The sequence below is a fragment of the Myripristis murdjan genome, chromosome 5, assembly GCF_902150065.1.
Source record: "Myripristis murdjan chromosome 5, fMyrMur1.1, whole genome shotgun sequence".
NCBI classification, from domain to species: Eukaryota; Metazoa; Chordata; class Actinopteri; order Holocentriformes; family Holocentridae; genus Myripristis; species Myripristis murdjan.
This window is the reverse complement of record NC_043984.1, coordinates 8,276,002-8,294,019: the sequence shown is the minus strand read 5'-3', so window position 1 is coordinate 8,294,019 and position 18,018 is coordinate 8,276,002. Positions and strand designations below refer to the sequence as shown.

Here is an 18,018-nt window from a genome sequence, read left to right as displayed (position 1 = left end):
GGGAGAATGGTAAGCAGGTCAAGTGTTGTGTTCTCATACTTTCCCCCTGGTAGCGAACAGAGCTGCTGTGTTCACCAGGAGCCTGTCTTCACAAGGCTGGCTTGTGTGTCTTTTATGAAGCAGCAGGGTACGTAGTGAGTGATGAGACAAATCCAAGCCCCCGTATCAGCAGGCATTTGCCCTGCTTAAGTGTCCTTGAGCAAAAAATTGGTTCCCTACTTGTGCCAGGCTGCTGCCCTGCTTCATCAGTCACAGCCACGATCACCACTTCCAGTGCTAATCATGCATATTTATTAGACCCCTCATATATTTATTTCTTATTTTGTTTTGAAATGCTTTTTGTTTGTCCCCGGTTTTATATAGTTGATATATTAATGAGAAAAACTAACATTTAGGGTTATGGAAAGTCTTCACTGGATAGTCTTGCATATCCAGACCTATCACTTTGTTTCAGCACTGTGCCACTGCTGGAGAAAGGTCTGGCTAAACCCATTATCACTCTGCTATAGGGAAAAATGCTCTGGCTTGTTTGTATTTCTTTAAACTAATCACAACTGTCCAGGACACAGTGATTTAAAGTAGTATCAAGGGTTCATGGAAGGGGAGAATAATGCTGACTGAAATAGTCGCCCAGTGGCAGGCTTATACCCACCGTCTATATTCTATGAGTCAGACAAGTTACTGGATAGAAAAAAAGCCACATGCAGCCTTCACTGAGCTGTCACTAAAACAAAATGATATAACAGTCATTTACAGAACTATATTTGCTGGAAACTTACAGAAATAACAGTATGGTCAGTTTGCGAGTCGTTTGCACTGGCTGGATCTAGACATTTACTATCAAATGAAGTGTTGACACTGAAAACCCTGGTGATGGTTGAGCAAATGAAACAAAGTGGGCTGATTTCACAGACATGAAGCCTGGCACATTTTTGTCAAAGTAGATCTGTCAGAAAGGACAGATGTAGTAGAAGCAAGACTTAATGTCTGTGAAAATGACCCAATATCCTGAATTACACATAATTTTAACATTCACAAATCAGTTTCTATTCCTCTCCCTGGTCACTGGTCAAGACGCTCAGTCAGTAAACATGCACCCCTGCCATATGGCAACATATTGCTGCTGTTGGTGAAAAGCAAAAAAAAAAAAAAAAAAAAAATTCAGGCTGTGCATGGACAGCATGGAAGTGCATGGACACCAATGAGGATGTGCATTATTTTTTTCAATTCTTGAAAAATAAATAAATAAACCAACAGTGACATTAAGTAGAACTCTCTTCCTGTAGTCATTCTGTGTGAACTACATTCAATGGACAGCCTTTTCTTCTTCAATGTTTTCATAACTATTAATGCAACAATATTCTTGGTCACAGACTATAGTTTACATCCAGTCCTTTGACTATTTCTTAGAAAAACAAACACGACTGCAATAGCAGAGCACAACAAAACCTTCAACTGCACCACACTGACAACTAGAGCAGGATAAAAAAATACAGTTGTGAGGATGATTTCATTTAGGTGAAGTACTTTGCTTCAGAGGAGTTCTGGCATATACTATTATTTGAAACAAATGCAAACCTTTTAACTAAAAGGGAACAATTGTACCAAAATTGAATTTATTACAGAGTGATTTCACTGCAACTTTTAAACTTTAAAAAGCTTTCTTATTGCCTACCGATAAATAATGTCTGTTTAAAATTCTTTGAATACTACAGTATGCAATTTTCTGATTCAATTTACAGTTAATCTAACGTGAACTGAGACCTTTCACAACAAAAAATATTAATGTTGTCTACTTCAGAGAAAAGGTGAGGTTAATGCCACACCTTGACACCAAGCTGTTTGTCTCACTGGCCAAAGACTCAGCTAGGAAGGCGGCCTTGTGTGAAACGTCTGTGACAAAAAAAGAAAAAAGAAAAATTGGAGTGCTGTCCTGGATGTTTCTTGTACCTCTTAATCATAAAAATCATATTCATGCTCATGCCTCCCTGGGGCAGCATATTTAACTGAGTTTAATTTTGGCTCTCTGAAGTAAGTGCCTAACCTTGGCAGATTGGAGTTTTAGTTATCCAAACATTTCTAGGAAGAGGCTCTGGAGGCAGAAATAATCTCCGCAGTTGAGTTAAACCTCAGAGAGAGCTACAGTTTTTCTAGACACGAAACACTAGACTTTAGCCCCTGAAAAAGGCAATGGGTAAGAGAGGAGATAGTTCATATTATGAATCCTAGTGTTGTTGCTATTAAGAAAAAGTGTGGTCTTGCCCCACTCCATCATGTGGCTCAGCTTGGCTTAGTTACAAACTGTAAGTTCAATGGTTCAATCCATCTATTCTTAAATTGTCCCCTAACCTGCTGACCTTCCAAGATCATAAATACCATGGTCATGAACCCAAGAAAAAGTCACCATTCAGATTTTGAGTATAGACTTTGCTGTTTAAGTCTGCCAGTTAGGAAACTTTGTGTTTGTCCGTCTTTGGCTTCGTCCATTGAGGGTTAACTCAGCCCACTGAGGTTATTTCTGCATCCTGACAGCTCTGCCTTTGAGAAATATTTGTGTAACTGTGAGCGCTCTAACACTTGTAGTTGGCTTGTTGTGGTCCAGTACAGGCATGAAGTGGCTAATCTGAGTAATTAGGTGTTGTTGAGCAAGCCAACAATTGAGAAGAAATGCCCTATGGTCAAAACATTCAATCCATTGAACTGAAGTGTCATGAGGGAAACTGGAAACAAGACTGAACTGAAACAGTCAGTCCATGTTTGTAGAGGAGCTTCAGCTGACGGTTACTCCATGTTTGTCCCTGACTCATTTTGGCAGCAGTTACTTCTCTGTCTGGCAGCAGCGTCAGGTGTCAGCATCCACTTTCAGCCAACACTGCACTGCATTTTGGGTCGCTTCCTGTAGCTAGTCAGATTATATACTGACTTGTAAGAAACCTTACTGTGGTTGACTTGGAACCAGGCTTTTCAGGAGGAACACAGTTCACTTGTTTGGTCCGTTCCAGAGTTCTTAATGCATGTTCCCACCTCTTCTAACAAACCAAACTAAAGGATTAAATGCACCATGGTTTAATTAAAACAAAACAAGACAAAACAAGACAGGTGTAAATGCACCTTAACATTCAAATCTGTCAAAAACCTTTACATCCCATTCACCTCCATGCTTCACTTGAGCTGACACTCAAACTACGTTCTACAAGTAAGGTTCTCCTGACATATTGAAGGACCATGCTGTTGATTTTTGCATGTTTAACGTAATATCTACAAACTGTATATACTTGACCTTTCTGCTAAATCAAGGAGTTGTATTTTAGAACTTTATATATATATATATATATATCCTCCCTTTTATCTAGCTATTGGTTTCCATTCTTTCCACTACAATATGAAAATGGACTTTCAGAGACTTCAAACTGTCTTCACACCAGTATTCCATCACTATAATAAAGTCCTCCACATTAGTTTTCCTAAAAGCAGCAGCACTGTTGTGTTTTCATGACTTGAAATTGGGCGGAGTGAAATGACCCCTCCTCCAGGGAAAATAGTCCCTGGGAAACATTTGCTTTACACAGCCAATTATCAGTTCTGTGGTTTATGAATGGTGATGACTTTCACATCCACAGAAGCAGAACATTATAAGGTGGCTAGTTCAGCCAAAAATTCAAATTTGAAAACTGAGAGACTTTGAAAGACTTTGTTATTATATGTAGTGAAATCTTTAGTGCCCCCACATGATTTGCAAACTGGTTTGTTGGTGGCAAAAGTAGATATTTTATTTATGGATATATCTTGGCATATCCTTAGCATCTTTGGGACTTTGGACTGCACAATTTGTGCCTGAGAGCTGCCAAGTGGTATTTGAGACACCTCAACATCTGTGTGAAATATATATATGTTTTTTTTTTTTTTTTTTAAAGCAAGAGAAACTGCTGTTTTAGATTCATAATCTGTTAATAAATAAAAACATCTATTAATCAGTATTTCAGAAATGCACTGGATCTTACCCTCTAAAATGTTATCATTTTGAAGGCACTGATCTGAAGTCAGCTTGTAACGTCAACAGTTCACAGAGAAGTTAATGGTAGTTTTCAAAAAGGTGAATATTACATTTTTGAATGTCACATTACATATAATATCTATGTAACTACAATCATTGTGATTAAAAGAGACCATTTTAAATGTCTTCTCTTATATTTAAAAAATGGTTTACCTTATATCTTGCTATTTGGCCCTGACCCGCTGAAAGTGCTGTCTTGTGGATAGCAGCAAAGGAACCACAAGTGCTTAGTGTAAATATAATATTATTTGATGGATATATCTGTTATTATATGTTATAGATACATCATTCAAGTCATACTATGTAATATGTAAGTTGTGATTTTTTTTTTTTTTTTTTTTTTTTAAATATATAAACATAGCAGAAATTCTGGGTTTTTGTGCCCTGAGTCTCATTGTCTCCTCCTATCTAGACAGGTAAAAATGATGAACTGGGTCTTTCTTCTGAGGAGACAGTCACATGTCGGAGTTAGAAACCTTATATTGATACCTGTGTAAATCTATCCTGACAGCTAATCCATCAACATGAACCAAGTACAATATGAGCTCAGGAACACTCAGAAATTTCTCTCGCTGTCTGCTCTGATGATCGAAAAAGATTCGGTTTGCTCAAATGTAACATTAAAAAATGCTCATATTTACAACAGTGTTCATTCTCATAATATTTGAAATAACAGGAGGTCCTGTTACAGCACGCATATCCCACATCACCTAGAGACCTCCAGATGACCGCCCTGACTTCCTGTCAGTTAAAAATATCACAACCTCACAAAGTCTATCCTTCAGTATCTCTGAAATACAGACGCTCTGCCATATAAATGTGCTCTCCTTTTGTCAACCCGGGACTTCAAGCACTGAATTTGATTAAAAAGTCAGGCTAATGGGTTGGTAAAATTTCTACCCAGGAACATAATATAACAGAAACCATCCATTTCTTCAGCTTTGTGCGATCTACTCAAAACTTGTCATTTTATCCTGTGAAGGCCTACTGCCTCTTTTGTTATTATTTCCCCTTTAAAGGGAATATGGACTCATAGAGTTTATGGCAACATCTCCTCTGCTGCATCCTCACAAGGACTTTCCATGACATTTGAGAACTGCTCGACCAAGAGTCCTTGATATAAATAGACTATTTCTATGGTAACAGAGTCATTGCACTGCTGACAGAATAAAGATTGATTTTCTCTGTGTCTTTGGGCAAGGTGCTTGTGTTTGGTCTTGACATTCACACATGTCAGCCAGGAACGGGTCCAAATCCATTTTCTGTCCAGCTTCCTCATATATACATGTTCTCTCTATCCCTGTGTTGTTTTCTATTAATGCTGCCAAGGTTAGGGGTTTTATTCCCACTGGGGCCGCCTACACTGAAAATGCATGGTGCTGTAAAGCACTGTGCCCATCACACAGCATACACTATGTCATTCATTCATCAACACTTTGTCCCCTTCATTTAAGCTTTTTCCTCACCTCCTTCCACCATTTGTTCTTCATTTGCTACTTCCTCTGTCTCTCAGCCCCACCACCCTCTACTTGTCATTCTTTATTTTCACTTCATAGAGTCTGTTGCACCTCCAAAAATAATCATTTGTGCTGGAAGGTACATTACGTGAACATTTCACCTGTTCACAAACAGGTCACAAAGCAGCAAATGGCAAGTCATTGTCAATGGAAGCCGGAGACACTGAGCCACAAAAACACACCTGACACATGGCACTGTGTGACATGATGTCATGGCCAAGCCTTCGCTGCTGGTTATCACGTCAAGCATAGCGTCTGTGCACGTGTGAATGCTAGTTTGTTAGCTAATGGTTACCTTGTTAGATAATCGTTATCTAAGTGAGTGTTAGCTACAATACTTGGTTAAGGTGAGGTTAAGGTTAAGGTTAGGAAATGTTAGTTAGCAATATGAGCTAGCAAGCTAACATCAGCAGTCACGTTAAAAACAAACTCCAGTCTTGCTCATGCGCGCGGGAACTACTTTTTGCCAGGGGGTGCTGCGTATGGTGGGGGGGGGGGGGGGGGGGGGGGGGGGGAGAAAAAAATCTCCAGTTTTCTAGACTACCGTATTGACCCGCACATGCCGCGGCACCATCAGTCGGCATCAGGATGGCCGGCCGCGGCACCGTCCGATACCGCGCCCACCCGGTCAGGTCTGCCGGATCTGACAGGTGAGTTGCCTGATGCTGGCCGGTGCCGCGGCCGGCTCGCCTGATGCCGACTGATGGTGCCGCCTGATGTGTCTCGGTGTGATTGCCCCTCTGCAGTTTTACATGTTTTTCGTTTTCCTTGCATTAGGTGCAGTAGATTAATACACGTTTTACTTTCTCCCCCTGTCCACACCCTAAGTGACTGCCACAATCAAGTCATTTTCAAAAGAAAATGACTTTGAAATGTGGTAAAATTAATTTGACATTTATTCCACCCCTCCTCAGCAGGGGGTGCTGCAGCACCCTCAGCACCACCCTTCCCGCGCCCTTGGTCTTGCTTGGTCTTGGATTTGAACTCTGTGTGTTTGACCCCTCCATCACCCTGCCTGCCTCTTCATGCTGAATCTGTCACTTCCTTTACACTACATCACCTTCCTGCTCCTTCATAAAACCATGCATTTTTGACGACTTTGGTTTCACTGACACACTTTCCTGCGGTGAACCAGCAGGTCTATACCATGCTTTGCCTTGACACGAGGCTGCGTGATGGGAGGGACGTGCTACAGAGCTCCCTTCAAGGGCCACAGACAAGCATCAACCCATCCGTCAGAAACACATCAGTTCATTCTTTGAGCCTCCTTCTGCTATCTGCCAAAAGGTACAACATTCAACCAAACCAACAAGGTTAAAACAATCTGAGGATTTGCTGTGATGTTTGACCCCAAAACACAAAGAACATGTGCTGACATCTTGTGACAGCTTTTCATCGAGCGAAGCGGCGCAAAGTGAAGCGTTTTCCACAAGGCAAAACAACAGATCCTATTTTCTCCCCCAACTTGTGACCTGATTCTATCCATCCATGCATCTATCCAAAGTCTTAACCTCATTCACATCTATTTTTTTCCCAGTTCTGAGCATCTAACCTGTGTTAAGTGAACCAGCAAGAACAGGGTTAGGGTTAACTTGGAGAAGATGATAAAAGCGACAGCAGGTAGTCTACGTTTCTGCTGCTGCATTTTGTTCCCGCTAATGAACACCTGCAGGTCAAGACAGACAGAATCTCCATGCATGAGAATCAGCTCTAAAAGGGGTTTTCCCGTGCTTGTTCAAATCTTGAGCTGAGTTTTCTACGTGTTCTGTCTGCCTGTTTATTTTCATCTTTATGCCCCAAAACCTAAATGAAAGTGGGAAAACTTGTGCCATTCAGAGCATTTTGCTTCATGCAGAGTCATTGCCCATCTTCCCCCACAGGCCTTAAACTCATCTCCTCGAGAATCACATCACGTAACCCACAAACACTGACTCATATCACCTCTCACATCTTCTTCCTGCGTTACTCGCTCTACTTAGCAAATAAGCTCTCATTTCCATTTCTTCCCCTCTTGTGTTTCCCTGCTATGTGTGACCTTGACACTCCTCACTATTGGTTGTTATATTGGTGATTAGGATAATTTTACTTTTCCACTCACTGAACATCACTCTGGATAAGATATTGTAAATAAGATCGATTACTGCCTCAATCTTCCTTTCCTTTGTGTTTGAATAGACTTGTATTACTCCTAAGAGTACGAATAGGATTTTAATGGGTCCTCAACCTCCGAAATCATACAAAAAATCCTCAGTGATTATGATAAGTGTTTACTCCTTTAGTCTGGTTTGTTTGGCCCAGTGAAAACAATGCCGCTCCAGTTCTGATGTCACTAAATAACTGCCCCGAGATGTCTGAAAATATGACTCTCCTCTGATGAGAAACGTGGTGCAATATGTTAGGAGTGAGAACATAATCTGAGCCAATGCAGGAAACAACCACAAAACACGAGGTTTTATGGTTATAATAGACGGATGTTGACATCTGATCGCCTGCAGTCCCTGATGGTTGGAAGGTCTAACATAACAAAATGAACAGAGAGCAAACTGCATTCTGGAGTGATGCTCATATTACGCTGTTTCTTTAGGTGTTTGCAACTGGTATTAACACCAGAGGAGGGAAATTACAGCATAGAGTGTGGATTAGTTCATCATGCTTTAACTGGAATCCAAATTTGTTTTTCACCCCCAACCTCCAAATGCCAACATCTGTAACCTGGTGGGATGAACGGTTGCCAAAAGTCTATTAGTCAAGGTACCTGTAATGTACCTGTCTCATTGAGCTTTCCATTGAACAGGGATAAATCCGACTTCCTACATGGAACGGTGCAAAGAAATGTCAAGAATTACAATGAAGATCCATCTGAAAGCCCCAAGTTTGCCAAAACACCCATGTCTGATGTCACAACAAAATGGTGCAAAACACAGTCAATGATGACATGTTCAATTTCGTTAGCCATCGTCATTAATTCTCGTCAGCAAGTCATTTCCTGTCAGCGGACACAGATTAATGGTGTCCGTGTCGGTCGCACTGGAATGCATTCAGCATGAATGGTCCAACACGGGAGTCGGGACATCCGACAGTCAACGGAAAGCTACATAAAGTGTGACGCCAAGAAAACAAACGGTAAGTGTGAGTGTGTCCTAACCATAAATGTAGCAGTCAACCTTATCTGATTTTTTTTTTAAGTTTTAAAAATTCGATTTGACACTCCTCTGTTCAAGAGGGGCTGCCTTTTGCTGAGCAGTGATGAACAAGGCAACAATTGGGTCAGCTCTGATTAGCTCAAAGAGTTGCCTCAGCAGTGTTGCTTTAATCACACAGGATCAGCCTGATGCCAGAAAACATCTGAAAAGATTTCCATTGCTTTGTCCCACTTTTTCTGCCTGTTGCTGGGGGCGTTGCACATCTAGAACGCCCCAACAGTGAAGCTGATGTGGCGTCTTAAGCTCTGGCCATGAATTTCCACTGAAAACAGGAAAGAGAGCAGACGAGTCTTCTACTTTTAAAAGAAGAATCGTTTGTTGTTTTCTGTCCCCCTGGCAACACCTCCAGGTACTTCGACTGAGACCAGCTACATAAATAACGGAGCACTTGAACAAAAGCCTCAGAAAAACTTCCCAGAGTTCACACCGTTTTCACCTGATCTCTGCAACAGAGGCCTAATCAGTCAGATCATTAGTGAGATATTTTAGGAATTTGTTTCTCCCTCCCATACATATATTTCAGCAGGTCTTATGTTGCTCAAGGACACTTCAGAAGAAACAGACACATAGGGCTCTATTTTTCCGGCGCAGCGCATGGTGGCGCAGTGACACGAACCCTGCGCAGAGCTATTTTCGAGCAGCGCAACCCAAGGGGCGCACAGTTTCGTATTTTGGCAGACCGAGGTGCGCTGAGATGGGACTGGCGGTGCAGCAGGGGGAGATGTCAACAGATTCAGCTTGGCGTAGTGACATTTTCGTGCCAAAAGGCTTCGCCGAGGTACGCCCAAAGCTCACCATCTGAAAACACGTCTACTTTCAGCGCAAGGCGGAGCGGACCGGGCGTAGTGCAACTTTGGCTGACCAGCGGGCAGTGCACACACGTCACCAAAACCTCACAATCAGCACAAACGGTGCCAATCTCCTTTGATCTGACATCAGATGTGACGGGACAGTCGATATGGAGATAAATGCATGTGCTGATTGAGACAGTAGCATTGAATAGTGGTTTTTGTCGGTATTTATTGCATTGTTAATGTGCCTGACATTCTGGACACCTGCCTGTGAGGTTTTGGTGACGTGTGCATGCTGCGTGCCGGTCAGCCAAAGTTGCCCTACGCTGGCAGTAGACCTCCATGTCAATTGTGTAAACTTTCATTACGCCTTCGCACAGCACATTTTAAAGGCGAGGACAGGGGCTCATTTGATTGGTTTAAAGTGAGTCAGCTGTGTCAAACCCACTCCACACCTTCTCTCCTCCCTTGTGCTGGTAGAAGGAACAGCGGAGTACTTGCACCACCACACGGCATGCCAAACTTGCAAAATCCACTTGGCCACACCCAGTTGGCGAAGTGCAGCTGTGCTGCGCCCCCGCCTCGCCCGGTCTGCAAAAATAGAGCCCATAGGTTGTATTGACTGAACCTGTCATCACTCAGTAACAGGACAATCAGCTCACAGGTTACCCTGCTGTCCCAAACATCGTAGACCATTATCAAGCAATAGTGAGTGCATCTGTCCATATTAACCAAGTGAATTAATAAGCAATGAAACTGAAACCATTCTCATTTCACTGCAGATCCCATGACCCCTTGGAACTCTCTCAAGGATCCCTGCGGATTTATGGACCGCAGTTTGGGAACCACTAGAACACAGTACCACAGACAGAATAATGATAAACACATTTTGGGGACTGTAATTGCTCGGATGTTATATTGCACCTATCAGTAATGGAAATATAATTGACGATTTCTATCCCTAAACACTATTTATCAGTTTCTGAAGTTCAATAATTCTAAACTATAAAAGGCCCAGTGTGCAAAAGTGGCATAATTTTGGAACTAACTGTATCTACTATTGTTTCAATAATTATTTTACAGATAGTAATTTTATTAGAGTTGGTGTCACTTTTTCCAGTGTCATTTTAGAGGCTCTTATTTCCCTACAGTGTGGCAGAATGGTCTTTGCTTGTTTTGAATAAACTCTAGTAAAGTTGCTGCAGTGGTTACATACAGTAGTTGCTAAGAAAGCGACTGGTCCAACTGTGATGAGTCCAATTTTGCATGCCTTCGTTGCGTATTTGGTTTCAGAGTATTAGCTTTTGCTGGTCCTCTACATCTCACATGTCTAGTTATACTATATACTGTTTCTTTTTACTGTGAAACAAAAATATGATACTTGTTTTATGATACAGCTTGACAATGGTGTGTGTGTGTGTGTGTGTGTGTGTGTGTGTGTGTTCATATTATGTTTGAGTCTACTTGTCAGGTAAAGATGCCATCACATGTATCGTGCCACAAATGACTTGTGAGGGCATTTTAAGTGTGTGTGTGTGTGTGTGTGTGTGTGTGTGTGTGTGTGTGTGTGGCTACATTACCCTTGGCTAATTGGCTCACCATACAGACCTTAATACATTAGCATAATATTTAGGTATACACAATTTACAGTGGCTGTGTTTACTCATTAAGGCATATTGTATCCTTACATGACATGAATAATATCTGTTTACATATAATACAAATAAATAGGCGTTGTGTCATTAAAGGTCCATTCCAGACAAAATCAGCTTTCTTCCTTACTCCATTAAGAACTGCAGTCCGATTAAAAAAAAAAAAAAAAAATCATATCTCCAAGAAGACATCTTGATGTCTTCAATTAAGAGAACAGTTATTGTCCAGTTACAGTACAACTTTTGAATTATGTTGTGGGTTTTAAATATGTATCATGGACTTTTAGATAATTTCTCAGTTAATAGGTCCATGTAAACGTTAATTCAGCTGAACTGGAATTTAGCATGAGCCTGTTTTATTGTCAACTAAAGACTAATTTTGATATGGGAAATTGTGGATAAGGACCTTTAATTGTCATAGCCTTAATAATATCATCCACATCCTGTATATTTTCAAGTCTGGAAGCTATAGATGTTGAGCAGGTATTTTGTTGCAGCATGACATAATATTCTACTGTTACAGTTTTGAAAGCGATGCTAGCACAAAGGCTGATTAGTAAACACGAGGCAACAATTTTGAGTAAATCCAACATGAGTTAATAAAAAATCTGGCCTCCCTCATGAAAACAGGCAAAGGAACACCAGAGAAGCTGGAACTACACAATTCTGGAGATCTGAAAGCTCCAAATTTACCAAAACACCCATTTATTATGTCACTGCAAATGGCAGACAACACAATCAACAATAAGCAAACCTCTTCTGTTACTGGATTTTAATTTGAAAACGTATTCAATTTCAAGATAACATTCTCTGTAGTCTTTACTTTATGATGGTATAGATGGCTCTACAACAGCTAAACTGTCTAAAAATAGCAACTAGCAAGGATTACGAGCAACGATTTTGCTGTTTCACGTCACCTGTTAACGTGAGTCATTTCTGTGTATCTAAAAATCATTCTTCAAACGTAGGCCTATATGCCAGCTAAAGCTTATAAATCCAAATAACATTTTTTTCAGTATTCTGTATCTCTTTTTTCAAAGCTCAGTCTTGCTTGTTTGCAGCATGTGGTACAGAGAGCGCTGCAAAAGGTGTAAAAAGCTGAATCCAGGTTTCATCATGTGTTTCTTTCTTTTCTTTTCTTTCTTTTTTTTTTTTTTTACTAGTTTATACAGAAAATCTCATTAGGAACTAAGATGAAGTGGCAAAATCATCACAACCCCTGTATGAGTGGGTGAAAAGACACAAAATCATGTTCAAGGAGGGAACTGATTCCTGACTAATGATGCGAAATCAGGTAAGAGAGTAGAGAAGGGCTCTTGGCTTGCTGACGCAGGGCTCCCTGTCTTCATGTGTGTCATCCTCTCAACAATGAGTCACATCCCCTCTGCTCTGCTCACCCTAATTGCTCTAACAAAACACCCCTCCTACCTCTCTCTATATATACCTTATTTTTAGGTCTTTTACCATGGTGCCTGGTTTGTGATGGGTATCCTGTGTACCTCAGATGACCCATCCGTGTCCCCAATTTCCAGTATTTGTATTGTTGTTGTTGTTGTTGTTGTTGTTTTTATGTTGCATGCACTCCATGGTTCTTGCCTTGCTATTGCTGGTGGTGAGTGTAAAATGTCGAAAATGGAGCATCGATTTTAAAAATCGAACTGAAAATTGTTGCCTCTGTTTCTTTGTGTGAGAGCTAACATTGCTTTCAGTCGCATTTTATTTAGACAGTCCATTGCTGATACTTTATTTATCATCAAGTGACTATAATGTGTCACTAAAAAGACTACTGAGTTTCAGGTGATACAATAGTGTGGCAAATAGCCTATAGATATTGAGAGTCTGTGTTAGAGCTAATGTTAGGTTCTGGGTTAAAAATGGGCTATGGTTTCGGTTACATAGTGTGTAGACACGCAGCAAATAGGCAAGTGACACTTTGCTCAGCATCTCTCTGTCACCTGATAATTTAGCATCATCACTAGACTTTCCAAATAAAATGCTAACTTGCTCTCTACAGTGGTGACCGACCTCCAGGGCTGGCTTAGACAATGTGCTTTTCGTTATACAGCTCAGTCTCTGATTAACATGTTAGGGTTTAACTCTGGGACTCTCCTCTTTGAAGTAAAACCGTACATCTCCAAATGTGCTCTTATCCACATTGCCACAGGCTTACCTCTCCTCTTCTCCCGGATCAAGCCCTCTTTTTTAAAGTCATACATCCCTTATGATTGATTACAGTAAATATCCCTTAAGCTTGGTGTAAAGTATATCCCTTTTAACTTGATTTTCCCCAAATGCTGGTTTGCTCCAGCAAAAGGCCTTGTGCTCAAAATGGCCTTCTCCTGTCAGCTCCTATGGGTTGCTTCAACTGCACTATTTTGCATCCCCATTTGAATTCAAGTGTATGCTTGCTCAGCGGGAGGCAAGATAACTTCGGCAGGATGGCTGCAGAGTGGAGCGGATCTATCGCATGAAAGCAAAGGACAGCTAGTTGACTCCACGTGCAGCAGCTGAAGAAGAAGAAGCTATACTTGTTTCTGGTTCTGATTTAGAGTCCCGGCTCGGCCCTGGCTGTATATTATTCCGGATCTCCGCCTGTTCGCTTTCCACCAAACACTCCCCACCACCATCCCCGCTCTCCCCTCCACCTCCTTCTGCCTCTCCACTGGCCAGTTGCTTCATCCTCAGGTTGATGGAACCGTAAGTCCTCTTGGGGCGAACGAATGCCGTCCTACGTCGGTACATCTCGCCCCGACAAATGGACACCATGAGCAGCACTGACAGGAACATCCCCCCCAGAGTCAGCAGGCCCAGGCCCGCGATGATGCACTTGTCCAGGTGGGAACCCAGCTGGGCGTAGTACATCTCCAGCTTCTCCATCTGGCGGGCCGACACCGTGTCCGGGTCGACTTTGGCCTCACGGGGGATGGTGTATGCGATGACTACCAGAACGATCCCACTCACCAGGAACACCAGGGCGAAGACGAAGCCGTAGTCGGCCGAATGGTCATCGCTGGGATTAAATTCAGTGAGGTCCTGGCCTTCCTCCTGCCCTCCACCTCCCTCTTCCTCGTCATACGACCGTGGAGAGAGCTGCTGCTGTTGGTCCCCCTGGATGAAAAGAAAGAAAGAAAGAAAGAAAGAAAAAAAAAAAACAGAAAAAGAAAGCGTTTGGAAATGCAGCAGAAGGAGCAGCAGATTAAGACAAAGAACAGTAACAGAGGAAAAGCAAATAATTCAAAGAGGGAGACAGAGAGAAACAAATGAAGAGAGGAGAAGCACAGCACAAGATTAAAAATGGAAAGAAGAAAAGCACTTTGAAGAGGAAAATAAAGAAAAAAGAAAAAGGAGCAGCAGAGGGACAAGGACTTTCAGTGTCAGCCAAGTTTTAAGTAAGTAAACATCTCAGTGCTCTGACATCACACCAGCAGTCTCATCTATAGTAGCTGCCATCAGCAAAAACTGCAAAATTTATGAAAAAATAATTTATGAATCCTTAAGGAATCATCAATCACAAACAACAACTTCACAGCCCTCATTTTACTTCAGTGTGCAAGGAAGAAGACCCTTATCAGAGGTTTGATATTCAATATCAAATAGCCAATATTTTCAAAACAGAGATGACCTCGTCTGATGATTTCAGCACCAGAGCTGGCATCACTTTTTCCAAATATTTCATTTTTCATTTTCTTGTCATTCATCTTTGAGATTCATCTGCATCTTGAGACACATCACTTTGTAGAGCAGTGACTTCAGACACCGGAGCTTGCACATGGCACTTTCCAGCGACACATTACCTCCCCAGTCCTGCTCTGCCCTATTTATCCTGTCCATCATGCTCTGTTCAGTGATTTAATATCAGGATTTCAGAGCTATCATCTAGCATAGTCATGGACTGCATTGTTTTGTATTTGCAGCTGTCTTTTTCCAGTATAAGAAACAAGTGGGCAAAATATGATCCGTTTTATATGGTGATGGATACTGTCACCGCTAGGTAAAAAAAAACAAACAAACAAACAAACTCCTAACTCTACTTTTAATGATTTTAAAGTAAAAATTTAAGGCTCCCTTGTCTCTCTATGCATTGAGAAAATTCTACAACTCTACAAATTCTACGATGTATGAGCTAAAGAATGCATGACTATGAAGCTAAAAACAGGGCTTGCTTTTAGAATCTGATAAGCTAACACTTTGGAGATAGGAGGTTTTCACCCAACGGCAGAAAAATGTAGGCTAGAGGTAGACCAAAGGTTAACGAAGCCCCTCGCACTGAAGCAAATCCCATCCTCCCACCGTATCGTAAGGATTTATCCCTGTAGAGGATTTGTAATTTGATAGTCCATATAGGCTTACACTCACGCATGTACAGTCTGAATCTGCGGAATAAAATGCTGAAAGCACATAGTAGCTGAATATCTGACCTGTGAAAACCTTAAAATAGTGAGTGATTAATCTGATCTCACAAGAAATATGAGCCCTGTTTTCAGCTTGGTCATGTGTACGGCATTTTAAACCAAGTTCATTTCAGTATGGCTGCTCAAATATTTTTCATCTACTGAAAATTACACTGATAAAAACACAGAACTTACAAGAGTCAGTCTTTTAGTTCACAGTCTGTTTCAGCCTAACCAAGCATGCACTGGGCAGAACGCAGAGTACAATTACCTCAACAAGATGTTTAGCAGAAATAGATGAAATAAAGCTGACAAAATTAGGCTCACGGTCTCATTTGACACACAAAAATGAACGTCCATGGTTGATCAATCAAGTACATGTCAGCCACTAGTTCAACTGTTTAAACTGCATACGACAGCCCAGTAGGCCCCAAGATGAGTTCAGGGGCCACTGGGATCGTTAAGGATGTTCCGGGGGGCCCAAGCAAAATGCCCAGCAGTTTGAAGTAATAATCCGCAATTTCATGCTAAATAAATGCACGATTTGCTCATTTACATTGCAGATTGTTACAAAACAAAAGTGTTCATGAAAGCCAAGCACTGTGTCTGAAATCACAGACTACATAAACTATGTGTACTATCACTCAGCATGCTTGTGTGTGTCAGTAAACAGCATGTAGCTCTTTGGATGTTGAGACTGTCATCATTACCCACATCACTCCCTTGCCAGTTGAAGAGGGGTAACCATGGTAACCTGTGTCAACCTGTACCAGCACATGAACTGACAGAAAACATAAGTATGATGTACTTCTTGAGTTCCTGTGTCTGCTTCACTTCTGTGGGAGTACTGAGGGTGTTAGAAACACCAAGTGGCAGGCAAACTCACTCTGTCTCATTATAAGACAGAAATCACTCTGCAGATTTTGGACACTACTGCATACTGTAATATTTATTACAAATACTATACCATTCACATACTGGGTTCACACTAAGGTTTGGGAAACTAAAAAGCCTCACATTCTGTTTTAGCACAAGAAATAGCATGTCAGCATGAAACATCCTCTGACACACAGGGGATGTGTTTTATGTTTCTGAGATTAAAGTACGCCACCGACAAACCTCCAACTTCCTCAACACAAAGTCCAGGACATCCCAGTCCTGTGCACACTGTTTGACTGGCAGGTGATCTCTGGGAAGTGCAGAGCAGAGCCTCCACAGCAATTAAGGATTAGCACCACAGATGGAGTCTGAATCAATTAAAGAGGATCTCATCGATTACCACTTTATTTCCCTTTTAGTTAGTGTACTGAGAGCATGTAAAAGGCTCACAATTATTTCAAAACACTCGTATAGTTAATATGTTGTCAATATTTCTTCCAGCTCATAATTAATAGTGAATATTTTACAATTCTGGGTTTCTCATGTTGGACTTTACAGGCCATTTTTACTCTACTTTTCATAAAAATATACAGACAAAAGTAAAGTCCAATGTTGAGGAATTCTCCTACTTGCAAAGCTGCAGACTCTGTACCAGTTTGTGACTGTTTTCTGTTATTGTTTGTTTTCCAGGATTGAGTTTTTTGGCAGAACAGCACAAGAACGCAATAATTTTTAGCAGCTGACTAGAACAACAGATTTTCCTCCAGCACTTGAACACAGCATAAGAGTTATGGCTAAAAAACGAAAGGTGGAAATCCCAGATGTGTATCACCATTAATAACTAATCAGCTGATCCATTTTGCCAGACTTCACATAGATCTATCTGAGATCGCTGTTAGAGATATCTTGCCTAGAAGGGAAAGGCAGATGGGGTGAAGTGCTACCTCCTTCCAGCTTCTTTGGCAGGTGTGAAAATGGTGACCAGGCCAACAGGGATGAAGCAGATGGGGGACCACTCACAGAGAGCGGTGCTGGTGGCACAGCCAGTCCATAATGAACTGCTGTCAATGGAGGATTTGTGCAAAAATCATAGCATGGCCTTATATGTGCTATGAAAAATATCATACTCCACTGAAATTTTCTGCTAATTTAATGGCATTTTCACTCATTAAATCATGAATAATTAAGAAGAAAATGTGGAATACACACTAACATCATCATATTTATTCTACCAGTAGTTTTTGTCAAAAAGCCAAGACTTGCACAGACAATCTGAGAAGACAACATTATTACTACAAATTATATCTGTTTTAGACTTAATTCTTTGCCTGGTATCTTAATACTGATTTTTATACTTAAGACTTCTTTGCCAATTAACCTTGGTTTGGCCTGGCTGTACTGTGAAGTAAAGTGAAGACTGATCAGGGAAAAAAACCTAATCATGCTCTGACCACGAAGCCTTTCCTCTCAGTTCTCTTAAAACAACGTTTTAAGAGAAATGGGTTGAAATGATTTCCTTAGGTTTGTGATG

General features: G+C 41.2%; 1 protein-coding gene across 1 annotated transcript in view; it reads right to left on the bottom strand.

Moving 5' to 3' along the window:
- Positions 1-13,701: 13,701 nt before the first annotated feature.
- The window catches only part of tmem74b (transmembrane protein 74B), a 7,360-nt gene continuing 3,043 nt past the window's right edge, over positions 13,702-18,018 (bottom strand). Inside the window, exon 3 of the mRNA XM_030051554.1 lies at positions 13,702-14,313. Coding sequence (XP_029907414.1) covers positions 13,702-14,313 — 612 coding nt within the window. The remainder of the gene's footprint in view (positions 14,314-18,018) is intronic.